Source organism: Excalfactoria chinensis, chromosome 17 (assembly GCF_039878825.1).
Source record: "Excalfactoria chinensis isolate bCotChi1 chromosome 17, bCotChi1.hap2, whole genome shotgun sequence".
NCBI lineage: Eukaryota > Metazoa > Chordata > Aves > Galliformes > Phasianidae > Excalfactoria > Excalfactoria chinensis.
In genome coordinates this window covers 6,063,930-6,083,666 of record NC_092841.1, presented here as the reverse complement: position 1 = coordinate 6,083,666, position 19,737 = coordinate 6,063,930, and the positions used below count along the sequence as shown (strand labels likewise).

At 41.7% G+C, this 19,737-nt stretch overlaps 1 protein-coding gene across 2 annotated transcripts; it reads right to left on the bottom strand.

Moving 5' to 3' along the window:
- Window positions 1–1,396: 1,396 nt before the first annotated feature.
- Window positions 1,397–19,629, bottom strand: SUZ12 (SUZ12 polycomb repressive complex 2 subunit). Of its 2 annotated transcripts, XM_072351774.1 has the most exons (17): window positions 19,304–19,628; window positions 19,004–19,255; window positions 16,417–16,463; window positions 16,263–16,327; window positions 12,726–12,794; window positions 12,098–12,147; window positions 10,873–10,958; window positions 9,389–9,620; window positions 8,682–8,784; window positions 8,284–8,389; window positions 7,760–7,937; window positions 6,667–6,758; window positions 6,094–6,237; window positions 5,200–5,357; window positions 4,579–4,777; window positions 4,039–4,118; window positions 1,397–3,718 (listed from the first exon to the last, which is right to left on the bottom strand). In XM_072351774.1, the coding sequence occupies exons 1-17, from the start codon at window positions 19,374–19,376 to the stop codon at window positions 3,373–3,375; spliced, it is 2,280 nt and encodes a 759-aa protein (XP_072207875.1). In that variant the 5' UTR covers window positions 19,377–19,628; the 3' UTR covers window positions 1,397–3,372. The 2 variants fall into 2 exon arrangements, with proteins under 2 accessions (XP_072207875.1, XP_072207874.1); XM_072351773.1 differs by having other exon boundaries at window positions 19,004–19,629.
- Window positions 19,630–19,737: the final 108 nt, after the last annotated feature.

Sequence of the window (19,737 nt, the reverse complement as noted above, 5' to 3'; positions counted from 1 at the left end):
ACGTTCTCAATATTCTATCACAGCTTATTTGTCTGTTTTTCTGTTTGCGCCTTCTGTCAGACTCATTAATACATACGTTTTGGCTCCTGTGACCAAGCAAGAAGCAGTACATCAAGAAAGTCCCTGCTGCACTAAGAGTCCTTATTCCCTTAGTTCTGCTTTACCTGCAGCTTGCTCTGTTTCTTTGGTGTCTCTTAAAGGCAGCACACGCAGCTCATGGAACCAGTAAATAAGGAAGTGGACAAGAGAGAAAGCTCCCATAGATACACCATTGACGTGAAGAACCCACTTGGTGAGACATACTTTGCCTAAAGAACACAGCTTCAGACTTGTATCAACAAACGTATGACAGCAGATACTGCGGGGTATTGGAAGGAGCTCCTTACCTTCATCCAAAGCTCCTTTCCTGGCTGTGCAAGCATGGGAGAGCAGATCTACAGCGAGGAGCTGGGCCAGCAGGAACACCTTCATTCCAGCACGCAGTGATGGCACCAAACTGCTCTGTGAACTGAACACTGAACATCATCAAATCGTCCTCACATCAGCTCCTGCATTAGCAAAGGTAACACCAAATTCCCTATTTGGAGCAGCTTTCGTGTTCTGCTTTTGTTGAAGTGACCCCCTGAGGTTGTGATCAGTACAGTTCAAATTGTGACTTCAGCCCAGAAAGCAAATCTCTGCCTTCCCCCCATCACAACCCACTGCCTTTCAAGGGCTGGTATGGGAGCTTTGCTTACAGCACTCAAGGCAGCACATGCTTAAGGCTAATAGTGCACATTCACCTAACAATTCTGGTTGAGTATTTAATACACTGAATTTAATATGAAAGTGGTTGTTTGCAACTTGGGGTTCAGAGACCAGCTGTGTTAAAAAAGAAAGCACCAAAAAACGTACCAGAAATCTGCTGAGCACAACGAAGGCTCAAATCGAACAGCAGTTGATGGCACACATACAGAACGCAGTTTGAATCTGAACATCCCCTTCTCTTTTAACATGGAAAAAGGTTTTTAGTGCATGTAAAGAAACAAAACCTGACTGCTCTTCTTTTTCTAACAGAAACACGTACGGTCATCTCAGCGATCACAGCGTTCATAGGAGCTGCAGCGCAGTAAGTTGTGGAGACACCGAGAGCAGCAGGTACTCAGCAACCATTACGTGGCACAGGAAGATGAGGAGTTAAAGGTGACACAGAGGCAGAGATGTCACACAGGGCGCTGCTGGGGCCTTTCTGCATGCACACAAAAGGAGCAGACAAAACCATGGCGGCACATTTTATATTACTGAACTTTATGTACAAAAGCCGATCTCAAATAAAACATTTAATGTAAAAACAACGGTTCATTTAAACAACCGAATTTGGGTTGTTTCTGCTTTTGTTTTTTTTTTTCTTTAAACATCTATTGTACCATTCAAATCGCTTAATCCAGCTTACACGGTTATCTTCAAAGTCCCTCCGAGGTACATATAGAAAAGGCATCTTTATAAATAGAAAACAAAGGGATTTTTTCAGCTTTTATTATAAATGGACATGACATACAAAGTTTACTGGACAGAAGTAATTTCATTACTGTTTTTTGGGGGATCACCAACTTTTTGTGCAAACAATGCTAGCCTTCTTTTAAGCATTAAGAGCATAACTGCTTAAGAAATGACGTAAGCAATAATTCTAGAACTACGTCTCCCCTAAAATAGTCTATTCTTTTTTTACATATGTGCACAGCTTTAGCAAATTAAAGCCAGAGAGAAATGCTCGTTGTACTGCCCGGAGGCATCGTCAGAGCTCGCTAAAACCCAGAGAGCTGCCAGATCCAAGGAGTTGGTAATGAAAGCTGCAGTTTCCCTCTTTCCTATTTTGTACACAGAATCAGTGACTAAGAACTTAATACTGGATGACAAATCACATCCACACCATTAGTTAAATAGTCTCACAGTTAAACACATCTTAAAGGACCATCAAAATCAGTATTTACATTTTATAAATTTCTGAAGACACCATTAGAAAGCTCATATACCCCTTAAACAAACAGGGAGCTGCATCTCATGGTGATGGAATGAAATAAAAAATTAAAAATACCTGTATTTACAGCAGCATTGTTCCTTTATAAATAAAGAATATGAAAAATGCAATATTTTAAGGATAATAAAAAATTGAGGTGATGTCACTCAACCACAGTGCTTGCTGGAATAAACCCTTCGGTGCTGATACTGTACCAGTAGTGAAACCACTTTCCATTGGAAAAAATCTGTAAACGTATGCATAAAATGTGTTAACAGCAGTGCAAAACTGCTCAAATATAGTTTAGTCAGCATCTTAGTATCTGTATTGAATACAATACATCACAGAATACTTGCATAAGAAGTGCAACACATTTTCTGGTCCAATTTTACAGTGCATTTTTCCCTCAAGAGTGGCATCTCGAAAGCCAAAGCTAAACCATGGGCCGGGCCCTGCAGGCTGTACTCGGGCAGAACAGCAGGCGTGAACTTCCGAGGAAGCCCTTGGTGTCGTGCCCACAGACAGAGCGCAGACGGGGCGTTAGCATGGCACACTGCAGTGCAGAGCCCCATACAGAGCCCTGCACCGGATCGTTTGTGTAGCTGTGTAAATGCGTACTAAAAATTAGAAGAGGAGCTAATGTTCAAGTTTTAAATGGTACACTGTGTGATCAATGCATCAGAATTATCCATGAAAACCAAACTGCCGGTAACCTCAAAAAGCCAAGGTGGGACTTCACTGTGTCTGCAACATGAAAAGCCAACATCTTTCCAAACAGGCACACGACAAAGGAAGTGCTAAGTTTGCCAGCTTCAACATTTTAGTGTAACGTACATTTGTCATTACCATCAATTCATAAATGATTTCAAATGCAAGGATCGAGGTTAAACTTTAAATAGTGAGACGTTATTTCCACAAAAAAGCTAACTGGAGAATTCCTAAATAAGAGAAGCAGAAACTGTATCCCAAACCCCTTCCCCCGACGTTTCACAACTTCATGGTAGGAAAAACAGCCAGATACAGATGCAAAAATCTTAATATAAAAACTGTTTTACATATATTTAAATTATGTAAATTCCATAAAGTTCTTAAGACACTAATTACTAAAATTACAAAAAGATTTTCATATTGCTCTTCATGCTCAAACTCTTAGAATATTGTCATTACATCACCAAAACCGATATACATGTAGTACTTGCATAATTAACTGAATAGAAACCCTGTTAGAACAATATCCTTGTTGAAATCATTTATTTCCATCCAGCAGTGCCTGTTTGGAATCTGTATTTTCTTTTGTGTGTAATTCTTTATAGAGCTCATGCACCCTAGAATGTCACTTCAATGCTTGTCCGTTGAATGGAATTTCACTTCTGACTTCAGAGCTTTTGTTTCTTGCTCTGTTTTGTGACACCTGAGATGCTATCCATTTCTGAAACTCTCTCCCTCATGTTATTTTCGCTGTATCCGTTTGTTGTCCCGCTCTGCTCCTCAGAAGATTCCTCATCCATTGGGGAGGCCGATTCTCCTTTCTCTAACTTCTGCTGCATCTCTCGGAGCCTGGCAACAGCTTTGTCTATTGACATGATGCTGATGAGGTTAAAGTCATGCATGCTGACCAGATGTAGCATAAAGTTTCGACACAAGTTCTTCTTAATTATTTTTTGTCCGTAATTCTCGACAAACAGCATACAGGCATGATTCATTTGATTGTCAGCGATAAACCTGCCGAGTTAGAAATCAACCCGTTATGCAAGTACGCCACATTTTCATAACCAAAAAGATGCACAGGACGAGCCATGCTGCAGAATAGCACCGCTTAGACTATTCTGCTGTAGCATCGTTTGCAGCTTTGTTGTTTCCAAAGCCACAGCATTACAAGGCACAAGAAAATACCTTTAAACGGAGCTACAGCTTCCCACCAAGCTGCCCGTCCACAGTCCCTTTCCAAGCACCGAATTTAACGTGCTTAGCGAGTTGCAATGCAAAACAATCAACCGAATACAGAACCTTTCTGTATCAAAATTAAGCTTACAGTAACATACCCGTGCTTCATAACATGAAGATTCCATAATTTCATCACTTCTTTCTCTCCTTCATTAACATCAGAGAATTCTTCAATTTGCTGGAAAGATAAAGGAGAGAGAAAAAGGACAGGAGAAGGAAAACATGAGAACTGCATCAATGCTACAAGCAGTGAAAGCACACCTACAATTCAGTGCCCATCACCTACACAGCAGAGAAGTAACTACTGCTGAAAATTCAAGAACTGCAGTCAAAAAGGTGAGAACAATGTTGGATCACAGAGAGCTGTGATCAGTTCTTCCCATGCTATATACACAGTGCTGTATTCCAGGGACAGCACCATCTCTTTGATGGAGATGGCCATGAACTGAGCTGGTGCTGCAACCAAAGGCAGGAAAATATTTTACATCACTGCTGGCAGAGCAACACAACTTTCTGCTTCCTCTCCAAAGGGAACGCATAATGTTCACAATGGATGCCCTGTTTGTTCCCTAAAACAACCACAGAGCACCACTTAAAACCCACAATCCACCAAATACAGCGTTGAATTGAATAATTACAGTAATGGTTTTCTCTCGTAGCCATTCAGGGTCCTTTTCATCCTCACTATCTACTTCCATTTCTTGTGGACGGAGAGGTAAACACGTGTCACTGTGGAAATATAACCGATTGTGCCCACTGCTGTACGTTCGCTGCTGCTCTACTTCTCCATCTTCAGATTCCAGAAATTCAGACATACTTGCTTTCGTACGCTTTGGCCTAGCAGGATGACAAACATTCACTGCTTTCAACCATTACATCAAACACGCAAATACTACTCATGGCAGTTAATACAAATTCTTCTTTTAAGCTCCGGTTTGCAAAACTAACAGTGTAAAACCCCCCATTGAAAGAAAAAACAAGACAACTTGTCACCCCTCCCCCAAAAACTACATTAACTTTTGGGGAAGAGCAGTTTTAGGACAAGGCTGTTAAAAAAAATTACCTCACGATGACAAAAATGCCTCCACAGATGTAAAATCACATAAAGATACCATTCCTCAGCATCTCATTTAGTCAGGAACAGCTGTACTTTAATGCTGGTGAAATTCATCACTGTTAGCACGCAGCTTTGGATTCACAGATCTCAGCCATGTGCTTATTACACAAGTATGAACAGACTTGCTTTTCAGTCTCCCTACCTGCATACGAGTATGTGTGTGATAGGAGTTCTTTTGACCGGTCCATTGCGACTGAAGGCAAATCCAGGCTGACGATGGATATCCTGCGGGTTCCCCGCATACGAGCCGTCATAGCACTCATTGATCGACACATCTATCCTAGCACCTTTCGGATGATACTGAAACAGATCATCACAGACCTATTTAGCAGCAGACCTGGACATTTAAATGACTGACCTTCCCAGATCCAAATACCTTAAACATCATCCTATCAATAAGCTGACGTAGCTCTAGTTTCCTTTTACACCACCCAAATAATTTTTAGCTTCCAGAAACAAATTGCACTAAAGCTCTACACTATCTCACTGCTTCACCAGACAACACTCAATATATCTAAATATTAAATTAAGGACAACAATAGTAAAAGCTTGCGCTTAACAACAATGCTAGAAATTAGAACTAGCTAAGGAGCAAAGTTTTGGGATAATTTTCTGAACAGGGAAGTCCATGAAACAACTACATACATACATAACAAAAGAAAGCAGATTTGATCTTCAGGATCACATTGGCAGGACTTTATCAGCATGACTAAATTTAATACTGACTTTAGATGTTTACTGCCTTCTTAAAGCTTCAAGAGACTTCCAACCAAATGCAGAAGACATTTACAACAGAAAAAGAAGATGCTAATGCAAAAGAGGCACCTGTTGTAAGAATGCAGCCCACAACTTTTTGTTTCTCATATGAAAGGTCAACATCACGTAATTTCATGCTAGGTCAAGTCAAAGGAAGCTGCAGTAAACCTGTAGATACAGTCCTCCAACTTAACTGGCCAGCAGTGAAGTCACTGCATCATATAATTTGTGACAAGCTGTACATTGTTTCATGCCATTAAACTACCACAATGCTACTTACAACATAATTAAAGATAAATCTGCTGTGACAAAGTTTAAGGTGTTTGAGTAAACTATACAGTTTCCGACAGTTCAGTGTGCACCATGGGCAATGCAAGTCATCTCGGGCTTCAGTCTGCTGTCTTGTGTTGTTGTTATAAAGGAACTGATGCAAACAAAGAAAAAAAACAGTATTAGCATCAGATGAATTTCATTCATCAACCTCCAACCCCAAAACAAATTTCAGGAAACCTCTACAGTAAGTTTTTGGGATCACGATGAGCTCACTTTACTGAAAAAATGGTATTTTGAGGATCCCCTCCCTCCATATGGAGAGCACCGCTCCCTTTCCAGATGTCTGCTTTGCAATATGTCAGACACGGCCCCAAGATTAATTTTTCTAAGACAGTTCCTGTAAGAAGAAACATGTGGGCTGGGTCCTCCTTTGTGAATCTGCGACCTTTTAGGACATCCGTTAAGGCAGCAAGAGAGTTATACAGCCACAATCGAACCTTTCACCCTACTCAGGTACAAACATTACAATCCTTATAGTATTTACATTCCTCCCCAGCACCACCCCTCTTATTTTCAGTACCTGGTAAAATATTCGCAACTTTTGTCGAGGTTCATTTAAAACATCTCTCTCTTTCCTTGTTTGAAGGTCTGCTGGCAAGGATTCTTTCACAGCTGGAAAAAAACACATAAATAAACATGCATTTCAGTTTGGGGCTAAGTGGAAAAGATGAAGTTCCCTGAAGGGTACCCTGCTTTGGAAGGGAACGAACTACTCTAATGAACTTCGATAAAAGTAGCTCACATCAGCAGAAAGCTTTGCTGCTTAGTTTCCTTCCCAAATCTACAGGCAAAACCATCAAACTGTATCTTCAGAGAACTTAAGAACAGCTGGGTAAACATTTTCCTTTCTCCTGTCACACAGACAGAAGACTTTAGCTGTAGATGCCTTTGATGTCTTTATTCCATTGGTCTGCCTTGGGAAACACACTGAAGTAGGGTGACAACACTGAATTCATACATCATTGGGAAAGATACACCAGGATCTTCTCCTCTACTTATCAGAACCTCTAATTGATACAAGTTTCTTACCATTTCCACTCCTTTTGTGTACTCCTGCAGTAAGATTCTGCTGTACTATTTTGGAAGGTGACACTGACTTTACCAATTTACTGGAATAATCAGCTTCTCTGATGCTAAAAATGCAGGTTCTAACAGTACGTGAATAATGCCGCCTTGCCACATCCCTATTTCTCCTAATTATTACATAGTAAACTAGTACGCATCTTGTACTGTTAGTCAGCAGTCACTTCCTTTCACAAGCCTGAGCCACAAACCTGCCTAACAGATCACACAGTAGATTCTAAAATACAAGGAAAGATGGTACAAAGAAATAGAAAATGGAACAACTCTGACAGTGAAAGTTCAAGTACTTTCCTGCTTCTGTTGCCTTTCACCTACTAGAAAATACTTCACCACTGCATGTTTTAAGTGTCAGTCATTTATCTGTAAGGACTTAGGAAAAAATTTAAGTCTCTGCCATCCCTATCTCAGCTAAAATACTCAGTTCAGAAGATAGAAGTCAGCCTTACTTTAATATTCTTGTACAAAGAAACCTTGAAACACAGAAGCCCTAATCAGATGATTATTCAGCACCGGAACTGAAGTTTGCTTACCTATAGTCTGAGTAGGTTTAACAGAATTGGGTTTGTTCTCTTGAGGCAGGCTTTCAGAATTTCGTGTTGCAAGAGGCTTGGCTATAGGAGCTGTAGACTTATCGTTTGTGTCTCCTGTCCAACGAAGAGTAAACTGAAGTGTAGGTCCCTGAGAAAATGTTTCAAATGGAGGCAACCTCTGATGGAGGGAAAAAGGAAAAAGAAGCAAAACTCCCTTAGAATGAGTCTTAAAACCAGCCAACGTGTGTTTTGCTAAGACAAATGAAAAAATCATTGAAAAAAATAATGCTGTACCTAAAATAGTCGCTAACATCTGCTTGTCTAATGATCCAGTGTGCCAAAGTTTTCCTAAACCAAGAGCTCCATTTAAACTTGTTTCCACACATTCTGAAACAGAGGTACTGTTGCTTGTTCAGCCTATTTCAATTTCAGAGCAAAAGCTGCTGCACTTTCAATTATTTTTCACCTTTATCCAGAACACTGAAAGTGAAGACAAGTCTTTCAGCTGCTAAAACAACCCGTACCTTCCCATCAAGTATTGTTTCCCATGTTGCTCTTTTCTTACTGATGGGACACTCTTCCATTTCCTGCATGGCCACTTCATATTCTCCATCCAGAAGCTGCAGTCGTCTGTCAATGAGAAGTTTGCCTTGTGAGTAATTAAACTTTTAATTTTGTTATTTGCTTATGAAAATGTAAAATACGCCACAGTAACGAACTTCCCATGAAACTAAATGCATATTTTCAGGCAGATTTAAACGTGTGCTTTGAAACCTACAGATAGTAAAACTAAGATCTTATTGTGTCTCCTAAATAAAAACGCAGTAAGAGACAGCAAACAAGTTAAAAAACAATTTTAAGTTTAGCATTAAAAAAAATCTCTAATAATTAACAGACACAATATTTTCTTTGGAATCATTACCTGTTTTTATCAAATACAGTCATTTGTGCTACAAATGTCTTTTCTCCATCTTCACGATTTGAAGAATTCCTTTTTCTTCTAGCTGGAAGCTCCTCGTTGACATCTGCACATAACAAACATGGCACTCCATTATTATGAAGGCACAAACTCGAATAACAGAACAGCTTCTACACAGTTTGTGTGTATTTACAGCCCAGTCATATTACTGTTAGTACAAAGAAACTTAGAGTTGGCCTTCATCCTTTTTAGTTAAAAAACAGTAAGAGAATGTTTGCATCCTATATGCAATCTTCAAAGCTGCAACATTTGTGATATGACACCTTGATAAGACTTAAAAAATAACACATTCTCAAAAGGTATCTATTGGATAATCATTTCATTTTGATGAGAGCGCACAAGAGTACCCACAGCTGAGTCAGTACTGACCAGTGTTAATGCAGACCTAAAGTCAGTTCCAGAGACCTCAATTACATTATTCCCCCATCAGCACTGCCTAACACCATCACACATTAATACGCACTGGTGTTAAATTTACACAGAAATGGAAACGGTTTCTGGCTAAAAGCTTTAGTTCAGCCCTATCGTGGAAATGAATGAAAACAAGTGCAAGTCAATTCAGTCACTCATCTATGACTGCCTCCCCCATTGCAGATCACGACAACTACAAGATAAACCCTCATAAAATAATACTTAAAGGCTGAATTTACCAATGTTTTCATTAGTCTCGCCATTAATCAGTCCATTAAAATCTCTTCTTCCTGGGCGAGTTACTCTGAATAACAATGAGTAAGACTTCACCATATGGCTGTTGCTTGGTTCAAACTCATTGCTGGAAACTGCAAGTGATGGGAAGTTGCCTGGTTTGATTTGACTGAGGTCTGGGTTTAAAGGCACCTGCTTTTTACCTGTAGGAACCTGTCTTATTGGACAACTGACATCCTGTAGGAAAACAAGAAAGCTAAGGTTTAGGTTTTTAGAATACAAAATTAATTGACATTAATTGTTAGAAATTATAACTTACGGATTGTACTGTCATCTTTCTGAAAATAAGCCTTGTCATAAGGGTAAACAACAACAGAAGGACAATGCCAGCTTTTAAGTGAAAAATACACCGCAAAACATACATAAAACTGGCAACTTACAGCAACAGCCATCTTTCTCTAAGTGATTAAATTAATACTAGCATGAGACATTCTGAAAAAGCTGTAGAACAGTCATTAATGCTAATTTAATTCTGTTTACTTAGAGAAATGAAATGTTTTGGTTGTATATACATTCTAAAGGCTTCGTATCTTCTCCTTCCAATATTACAAAGTGCACTTATGTTCTATCATGGAGATAAAGACCCACTTTGCTAGGATTTATTATATTCAGTATCTCTCAGATAGATCGTGGAACACTGTGAAATATCAGCAAAACAAGGCAAGGTGGCCTAAGCAGGAAATCTGCAACAAAATCTGCAGAACGTTAACTCTTAAAAGCACGCCAAAACAGTTCTATATTCTTAGGGAAAATATACAGAGTTCTCACTCCGACTTTTCCCTTTTTTGTTACAAATTATGGTGTGTATTACTGAGACACCCATAGCTGTGAGGATGATCTGTCAGCTGCTGTGGATCAGCTAAAGCAGAAAAAGAAGGGATGCAAATTCTGTATGATTCATAGCAGCTAAAATCTCCAATAACTGAGATGGTCAATGCATAAATGTGGGTACAGAAAAAGCAATGAAAGTGATGAGACTTGGCAGATGACTTGGGACTTCTGAACAATTACAACTTCCATGTCATCTGCTTTAAGAAGCATAGAGTATCTTAAAAGGTTTGACTGCCAACAGAATTAATGGTTTAATGGTTTGATCCAAAAAGTGAAAAGAGAGGTGAGGCTGAAATCCAGAATGAGTGAGTATGACTTACAGTAAGTGAAATTCAATGAAAATAAGGTGGAATGCCTTTGAAAAACTTCCAGTTATTTCTCAGGGAGCAGAGAAACAAAAGATTGATGTATTTGCTTCTGAGGAATCCTCTATTCAGTCAACAGAAAACAATTTCTATTGATGAATAAACGCTAAATTAATCTCAACAGAAACATAATTTCACCCTTAGCTTCTTGCATGGCAGAGTTCAATAGACATTCCAGAATCCCATCCGCCTCTGCTCTACCACATGTTAACAGTCTGTCAGACCACTCCTACCTTTCGCTTCTTGTGGCAAACTTTCACAAGCAGTACTTCCAGGGTTACAGAATTTTGTTCATTCTCTGAGTTTTGTGATGGCTTATCTAAAGAGAAAAAGATATTCTAAGTGCTGAACCAGTAAAAGAACTGTTTGATGAAGTAAATCAATGTGAATATTTTTTAACCATAGCTACATTCAGACACAAAGATTCCAGTTGATCCTAAGTGTCAATTCTCCCTATATTTCTACCAAATTCCCACTTTAGAACATATCCTATTGACTATTTGCAGATGAGAACAGAAGGATGTTACAGCTCCCAACCACGTGCTGATGGAAATGTAGACAGCTGCAACTTGAAATTTCAAACCTCTTTCTGAACAGATTCAGTTAAGCACAAAATGGTTTGAAGGAACAGAAAAGCTTCCAGAATAAAGTATAGAACCTGCTACTGGGTTGGAAGTAGCTTTGACACCCAAGGAGTAATACAGATTTCAGAATAGTTATAAATGAAAAAACAAACCAACCAGAAACACTGCTTAATTTCCATGTATAAACAAGTAATATTTGTCAAGGAAGTAAAAAGGCAGGGAATTTACCAATGCCTACAGAGCATAAAGCATGTAACTTCTGTCATGGGAATGGAACCCTTCACTCTGGTCAGGGAAATCCAATATTCTGATTTTGAAGGTAATGCCTTATGTGCATAACAGATGATCAAATGATTGCGAGTCACTAATAAATGATCGCAGTCGCTCTCAGTCTCTGACGTGACTCTGCCTGATTTCCGGGCTCTACCTGATACAATTTGTTCTCACACTTGTACTTTGGGGGCAAAAAAAGAACAAAATCAGAGCACTGTGTCTGCTAACCAGTTCCAGTTTGGGGTTTCTGGTGGTGGTGGGCTGTGTTTTTTTAACCATACTTCAAAGACACAGCTCCATAAAATCACTTTCCTCAGGAACTCTTTCCTCAAGGTCTATTTCAAGGTTAAATGGATGATGGAGAAGTCACTGTTTTGTCTAAAAACCTGGAGGGCTTATCTGCTTAACATTACAAACACACTAAAACACATTCACAGCTCGCACTGAAGTCCTGTAACTAATGGGAAAGACAGAGAATAAGTACGTTAAAATCTGCATCTAAGCAGCAGTTTGTAAGACATCATTCAAACATTCCCCTCAGAGATCTATATGAATTTCAAACTTGTACACATTAATGGTGTAATTAGTGAAGCAAACATACCATTTTTATGGAAGAAACCAGTAAACGTAAGTTGCAAATGAGCAGACAAGCTAAACAGAAAAGAGAAAGGACATGTTAGAACAATAAGTAGTTTTGCACACAGCAGCCCCCACTCGCTGTCTCAGAACAGCTCTAACCATAACAGAGGAGTCCTTTCCTTTAACTGCTTGGAAACAGCACACATTAAGTTGCAGTGGGTGCAAAGCTGTAGACCAGTCTTCTCTTTACAGACTAACTCTTTTATGACTTGACAGTGAGTAGAACAGGAGGAAGGCAGGGCTTTAAAAGGGTGCTGTGTGAAGACATGAGATGCTGCCATCACAGGCACATGGGTGTTCCCCAGGCATCTGTCAGCACAGGTCAGTTTAATGGAAATTACCTAGAATCAATTTGTTTTTTCCCCACACAACTATGAACACAGGCTTAAGAAGGGCAGGCATACAGTCGTTTGAACCCTCACTATTACAACCAGCACACATCACTCATTTTAACATTTTGGAATCTACGTTTCAACAGCAGAGTATCAGCTGACCAGCACCTTAATTTTGTCCATCAAAAAGCCTTTCAGTTTAGGATATGCACATGCTCACCCCCACAAACACACATTTTTATATATGCACAACAGTACCTGTGAGACTCTTGTTCTCCCTTCATTTTCTCTACTTTTGATAACATATCATCTACTTTGAACGTTTTCCTGTAAAGAAACAGGAAGAGAATAGTTTGAGTATAGTCACTTTCCCCACAATATTTAACAAGATGTATCCAGTCTGAACTTGGACTTGATTATTTATCAAAAACTATACGTGTAATTTTAGCCTTCCATTTACAAAAACCCCTTTTCTGGACATTTTTAGCTGCAGTTGCACATCTGTGTTATAGAAATACAACCGTGAAACAGTTTTTCAAGTAGTAGCAACATAGCACAAATAATTAATCAGTTCTTTCATAAGTAATGTGATTGCTGATAGGAAGTGCCTTTGAACAGCATGTTTAAACCTTGCTATGCACATGTCTAATGGCATCCCAGCTTAGCTCAAAGAAAATCCTCCTGCTTCAGTGACAGTTCAGACAATCAGAAGCATTGAAGTAAACTCGCCAGTCATTGCTATTTTTACCTTGACCAAATCAGGAAAACCATTTTAAATCCCATCTGAACAAAACAGTTAGAAACCTAAAGGCAAAAGATTTCTCCTCCACAAAGTTGCATTAAGTAGACACACACAAAGCATGCAGGATTTTGAGCCTAATTCTGGAGCTTCTTCATTGTAAATGCAGGGGAAAAATCATGATGGAATATTATACAGAATAATCACTTTAAAACACTTCAATAGCATCAGTCTTTCTGTGCTTCTATATTCTGCCTGTTTACTATATATGCACCATTTAATAGCTGTTGTTAAATGACGTTCACACATGAACATCAGTTACTCAATAGTTTCTGGAATAATCTTTCGATTTCCCTTTATAGGAAGATTGATGTTTGGATCTAGAGGCCAACAAAGAGCACAAAACCAGCGAGGGCATCCCTCCTTCGTGTCTTACACCAGTGACTGCTGCAGCCCGCATGTAATACTTGCAAGCATTAACGAGAAAGAAGAACGACACATTTCCAAACGTCACAGCCAAGGTAGGCAAAATAAATGACAAAATCTTTCAGAAAAAAAGTATAAATGGCAACAGCAAAGAAACACAACAAAACCCATTAAATCAAATTTGCTGCCTTTGAAGTTAACTTGTAAGAGCACAAGGAAGTACTGCGTAACTGTTTTCATGCATGAATAAAGAACAGTCACATAAGTGACAAAACTGAGCTTACAGCAGCCCTTAACACCTCGGGTTTGTAAGGCAGCAGATACTTGTGGTACAAGGATGTTTTTACATATTCCTCTCATCACCCATCCTTACTCCTACCCAGCCAAGTAATAATTAACAAAGTATTCAAAGTCATATCATAGTAGCATGTCACTGCCCTGCCAGTAAATAAAAACACTCCATTATCAAAATACGGTACGGGAAGCATTTGTTCCAACTACATCATTTGGTTGAATACGAAAGTAACTCTGACCCACAGGCCAACAGCCCTTTTCAATCTTCCGTTAAGTGTCACTTTACCAAAGCATGTAGCCCAAGCTGATATGTGCTCATTAGCTCCTGCCTATCAGCATCTCTCTATACTTGAAGCATCCTGGCAGTTACAAATCCTAGTCTCCAGATGAAATACCAACCAACAGCAAGGGAAAATTCCTTGGTAAAAATATAGTTGTAGATCCCTACTTCCCATTGACAGACTTTGTCTGGCATTTTTCTCGGGTACTGTAGGGCTGGTTATTAGAGATGCGGAGTGATAATCACTATTGTAATCGTTAATCTGCATCAAATTTGGAGATAACTTTGTTGTGTTTTACATACAACATTATTGATCAAAATGGCCATCAAAACAATGATCAGGAATTTAAGAATGACAAAATTACTAAGTCTTAAAGGGAAAATAAATAGGCATTTATTGTAGATGTCAGTGTGAAGAGACCAAGAATGGTGAGCTCCAGAAGACAGCTCTTTGCAAACAGAACTGTCCCAGTGTTTCTACCATGCTGAAACAAGGTACATAAAAAGGTACATAGATCCAAAGGTACATAGATCTTTCCAATAAGATCTTCTGCTCTAGTTTGGGTATTTTCCCACTTCTAAAACCTCTTAATGATTGAAATAGCTGCTAATCTGTCAGTTATGGATCAGAACCCAACCTAAAATCACAGCTCTGGAACAGATACCATGGGCACTAAAACAACTCAGTATGTTTCAGAGACAAACTAAGTGTTATTTGTGCTGCTGTAATTGAACTGGGGTTTGAAGCAGCGGACAACACAATGTGCATGCACTGTATCACTTGTTTCCCAGCAACGACAGCAAACATTCACAGAAACAGAGTAAGATTCAGGTAAAAGATCACATGCATTTCAATCAACTATAAATTAAAATAAGTACTAAGCAAGAACAACTTCCTGTTGCACAATTCTAGTTTAAGGAAAAAAAAGCAAACAAGAACCACCTAAACACTTTCTCCTTCCAGTTTGCTTCTGCCCTACTTTAAAAGATGCAAACAACCCACTTTGGTAACATCTATAAGAAAAAGCAGCAACTTCAAGAAACAAATCTGATCAAAAGATGAGGTATGTTCAAGCAGTGTCAGTCCTGAAGCTGTGGGCTATTGGTGCCATTGTAACAAAACAGCAAGAACTGAATTACACCCAAGTGACCTGGGGATGCAAAGTACAGCCTTGAAGTTGATTTTAATGTCACAAATGTCACTCAACAGATCATTCAAAAGTTACCCTGCTTAGACACAAAGCATAAAGCAGAACTGTCTGCAAAATCTCTAGTTTTTATGTTCATTATCAATTATTTCTGTGCCACAGCAACTGATACACAGTGAGAACTTCCCTGTTAAAACAGCACCTGTTCAAGCTCCACAAACAACTCCAAATGTAGCAAAGGAGTTTCCGTGAGAAGAAAAAAACTGAAGGGACTTTGCAGTTCTACAAACACCAACAGGTGTACTTATCGTGCTGTAGTATTTGTGTATCTTAAAGGCAGGGGACATGCAGCTCTAACACCTCAAGTGGCAACATCAAAACTGAAGCCCATTTCTCAGATACATGCAGTTCAAAGCAAACTTTTTAAAGCACTTGCTGGATCTTTTGTGCAATGCTACAAATTAACCTCATTTGTTTTTCACATGGTTAAAATAGTTACAGGAAGGAGCGCTGCTTCTTCCTAACCCCAAATAACAAAAGGGACAGAAGAGGATTTTGCTTTTTTAATTCGTTTGATTTTTTTGTATTTTCTTTTTAAAGATGCGTTCAGGTCACAGTTTAAATATTCATGATTAAGCATCACCGATTTCTTAAGCCCAAATGCTAAACAGCTTTTAATTAATTTATTTACTTTTAAGAAATTCAGTCCCGAAGCACAAAGCAGACGCTGCTCATTCTGTGAGGATTCTGCAGCCTCCACTCTGCAATCCTCCCCGCAGCAGAAATCACAGCCATGAAAATCACACACGCTTTGCACGGCAAAACAGTGCTTTGGTTTTAGATCTAACTGTAAAGTGATGACTGAATTTGCAGAAGTGAACGATTACTTTTTAAAATAATTGTTTTACCTTTTGATATTTGTTCGGGAGTTCCTGTGGGACATGTAAGTAAGAGTTCTGTGCAAAAATATTGGCTGTGGGAAAAGAAATGAGAAAGGTTAACATGCTTTATTAGCTTGCCACAAGTCCAAAGTAAGAGAGTGATAAAAACCTGATTACTCACTGCTATGAGATTCCGAGTACGTAGAAATCTGTATATCTGTGTTGGTTCTGAGAAAAAGAAACATGTATTATCCACTGTGCCTTAAACCTCTACAGCAACAACGGCCTTTAACGATGCGACAGAATCCCACTTAAGTCATTATTTGTTTTTAACGATGATCACAGAAGTGGCAGTTTAAGCACTGCATCATGATGTCTAAATAACTCCGAGTAAACAAGTCATTATTCTACCTACTGTAAAACACAAAGTGCCTTCTTGTTTAAGCTACCAGAAACCCTTAGCAACGACTGCTCCTTTTCTGCAGAACACAGACTTTACATCATAGGAAGGCAGAAAGAAGGACCCAAACACAGCGCAATTGGGTGATGAAGAGCTAAGTTTTCTCTGCCGACTTAATGATCATGTCTGATTTTTCACCCTGGCCAAGGCACTGAGGTCACTTACACAAGGTGCCAAAACAAGAGCAGGGAGCAACCACTGACAGTGACACATTACAGATGTTTAAACGAAGAAATTAACTTCAAAAACCTTAAATACAAATTGGACCAGAAAAAGGTCGGTTCTGGTAAAGCAGCAACTGTTCCAAAGTGAGTGATGGGTAACAGAGCTGATGTGAAAGCGCAGCACTGTCTGAAACAGATTGAACAACTGAAGTTCAGAAGAGCAAGACTTGCTTACAGAAAAGGGGACCTACAGTTCAGTTTTAACCAATTAAGTTAGATCGGGATGAGAAGGGTTGGATCAGGTCACGTCTATATTGAAAAGTACTCATTTTAGAATGAAATGGAAGTCACCTTCATTAGGTGACGCCAGCAGGAAGCGTGCAAGTGACTCAGTAAAAGAAATGGAGAGCAGCAAATGCCTGGGTGCCCGCGCTAAGGCTGCAACTGCTTCTCACACAACGAAACCAAACAAATATATGTACATATATATATATAAAGAAACACAGTATTTCACTCCTCTATTACTGCAGAAGTCTTATTTTTAATCACTGAAAACCTGGTTGATTTATGGAATTTTGATATTAGAAGTGAAAAAGGAGAGCATTTATCTGATCCTTGTCTATTTTTAAAGATATGATTCAGTCTGGTTTCTAGGTAGGTGAATGTAAGACCCCAAACAACAGATTGTTAAAGAGGTGCATTATTATTAAAGAGAAGGAAATCCTACAACAATCCCAGTATTTTAGAAGCCTGATGAAAGCCAATAAAATTTGGTTTAATGCAAAGTAGAAACTATCATCATCAGGATGTCTGTTTTGCAAGATAGTAAAAGAGGACATTAAATGGAAAGAACAGAAAAGAAAGAACCATCCCCTTCAGCTTAAAGTGAAAATACTGAGCAGCTTTTGAAGAAACACCTTAGTTCTTAGTCTCCAAAAAACTCTGTGATATCGTTTAGAAAGGCAGGCAAACACCAAATTGTATTTATGATAACGCATGTAACTTAAAAGGCAGCATGCTGCTGCTTCAACTTCAGCCTTCCCAACAAGGAAAAGCCCATGCCACACTTCTCAGCCAGCCCGTAGACATCTGCTTCAGAAGTTCATCCTTCTCAGCAAAAGCCTAAAATAAATCTTTATCTTTTTCTAGCACATGACCTTGCGAAGGGACAAAAACACTCAACCAGACTGTGATTCAGTGCTACGTCTGTCAGAATTTCTTAACCTACAATTTACTTCCTGCAGGTTCTCCACGACATCCACAGCACCACATCAACCCACCGCGACACATCCCGGCCCCACCTGCACCGCTCCTTTCTGACAGACGGGGCCACAGACAAGGGACAGCGGCCCCCGAACCTTTGACGCTGAGCTTACAGCTCCTGTCTGCCACCCGACCTATCTGCAGCACGGCACTTATCGATCATACAGCTTCTTTACCAAGAGTGAGGCTGAAAGGACGCGGCATGAGGAAGGCTTTAAGACAACACCAGGAGCTCCAGCGCTTTATCAAACGCTGTCACTGTAGCAAGCAAGTGCGGGCGGTGACAGCACCGATCCCCGAACCTCAACGTGCACTTTGTGGGACACCGAAAACTTCCATCCGTTCCTGCCCGCAGCACACCGCCCGCTTATTGCCGCTCTACGCTTTGGAATCAGATTCCCGTAAATAACTTTCTGGTGCCTCCACGGGGAATGCTCCCCGCTCCCAGCGCTGCCGCAGGGTGATGCCCGGCTCCCGAAGGTCAATTTCCAACCCGCGATCCCAACCGGGGGACAGTCGTTACCAGACAAAGGGACGCCCCGTACGGCGGCACAGCGCAGCATCCGTCGCCCCGCGCCCGTTCAGCGGCCCGCGCAGCCCCGGGGGGCGCCTCCCCCGCTCGGCTCCCGCCGCCCCGACAGGAGGAAGCCCGGCAGCCGCACCAGCCCCAAGTTCCCGGCCCCGCCGCTCGGCTCCCGGCCCCGCGCTTCCGCCCGAGCCCCGCCGGGCCCCCCGCCTTCCACGGCAGAGCCCCCCTCCCTCCCTCCCCCGACAGTGTTTACCCCCGGAAGCCCCTCAGCCCTCCCCTCCTCCTCCTCCTCCTCCTCCCGCCCTTTCTGCCGCGGCCCCGGCCCCGCTCCCGCCCCCGGCCCGGTGCTCACTCTCGAAGGCCTGAAGAAAGAGCTCGTGGTCGGCCTGGATCTGCTCCATCTTCGGCTTCTTCACGGGGGGCAGCGCGGCCGCCGCCGCCGCCGCCGCCGAGGAGGCCGAGGAACCGCCCGAGTAACCGCTTCCTCCGCCGCCGCCGCCTCCTCCCGCCGCCCCACCGGATTTACCGGCCGGGGCCGCCGCCGCGGCGGAGCCCACGAACCCGCCGCCTCCGCTGCTGCTGCCGCCGCCACCGCTGCCGCCACCTCCTCCTCCTCCTCCTCCTCCTCCTCCGCCGCCGCCACCACCTCCACCTCCTCCTCCGGCCGCGCCGCCGGCGGAGCCCGAGCTGGGCCCCGCGCCTCCACCGTGCTTCTGAGGAGCCATGGGCCCGGCCCCGAGAGCGCCCCGGCGGGACGGAGACCGAGCGGGGAGGGAGGGGGCGGCCGGGGCGGGCGGGCGAGGAGGGGGGAGGGGAAGCGCCGAGCTCCAACTCCTCTAAGTCTCCTCCGCTCCGCTCTCCTCGGCGCTACGACCAGCCGAACCCGACGACCACGACGCGCCCGCCTCCGCTACTCTCCCATTGGCTCCGAAGATGGCGCCGCAGCGCCCGATTGGCCGGCGCCGGGCCCGCCCCCGCGTGACGCACGGATGGTTCTGGAAGAGTTTGGTTGGTCGGTGCGTTTCGCCGCTCGGCGCTTCTCCCCTCCCCCTCCTTTGAACTGAATTCGCGGGAAAGGCCCGCTCG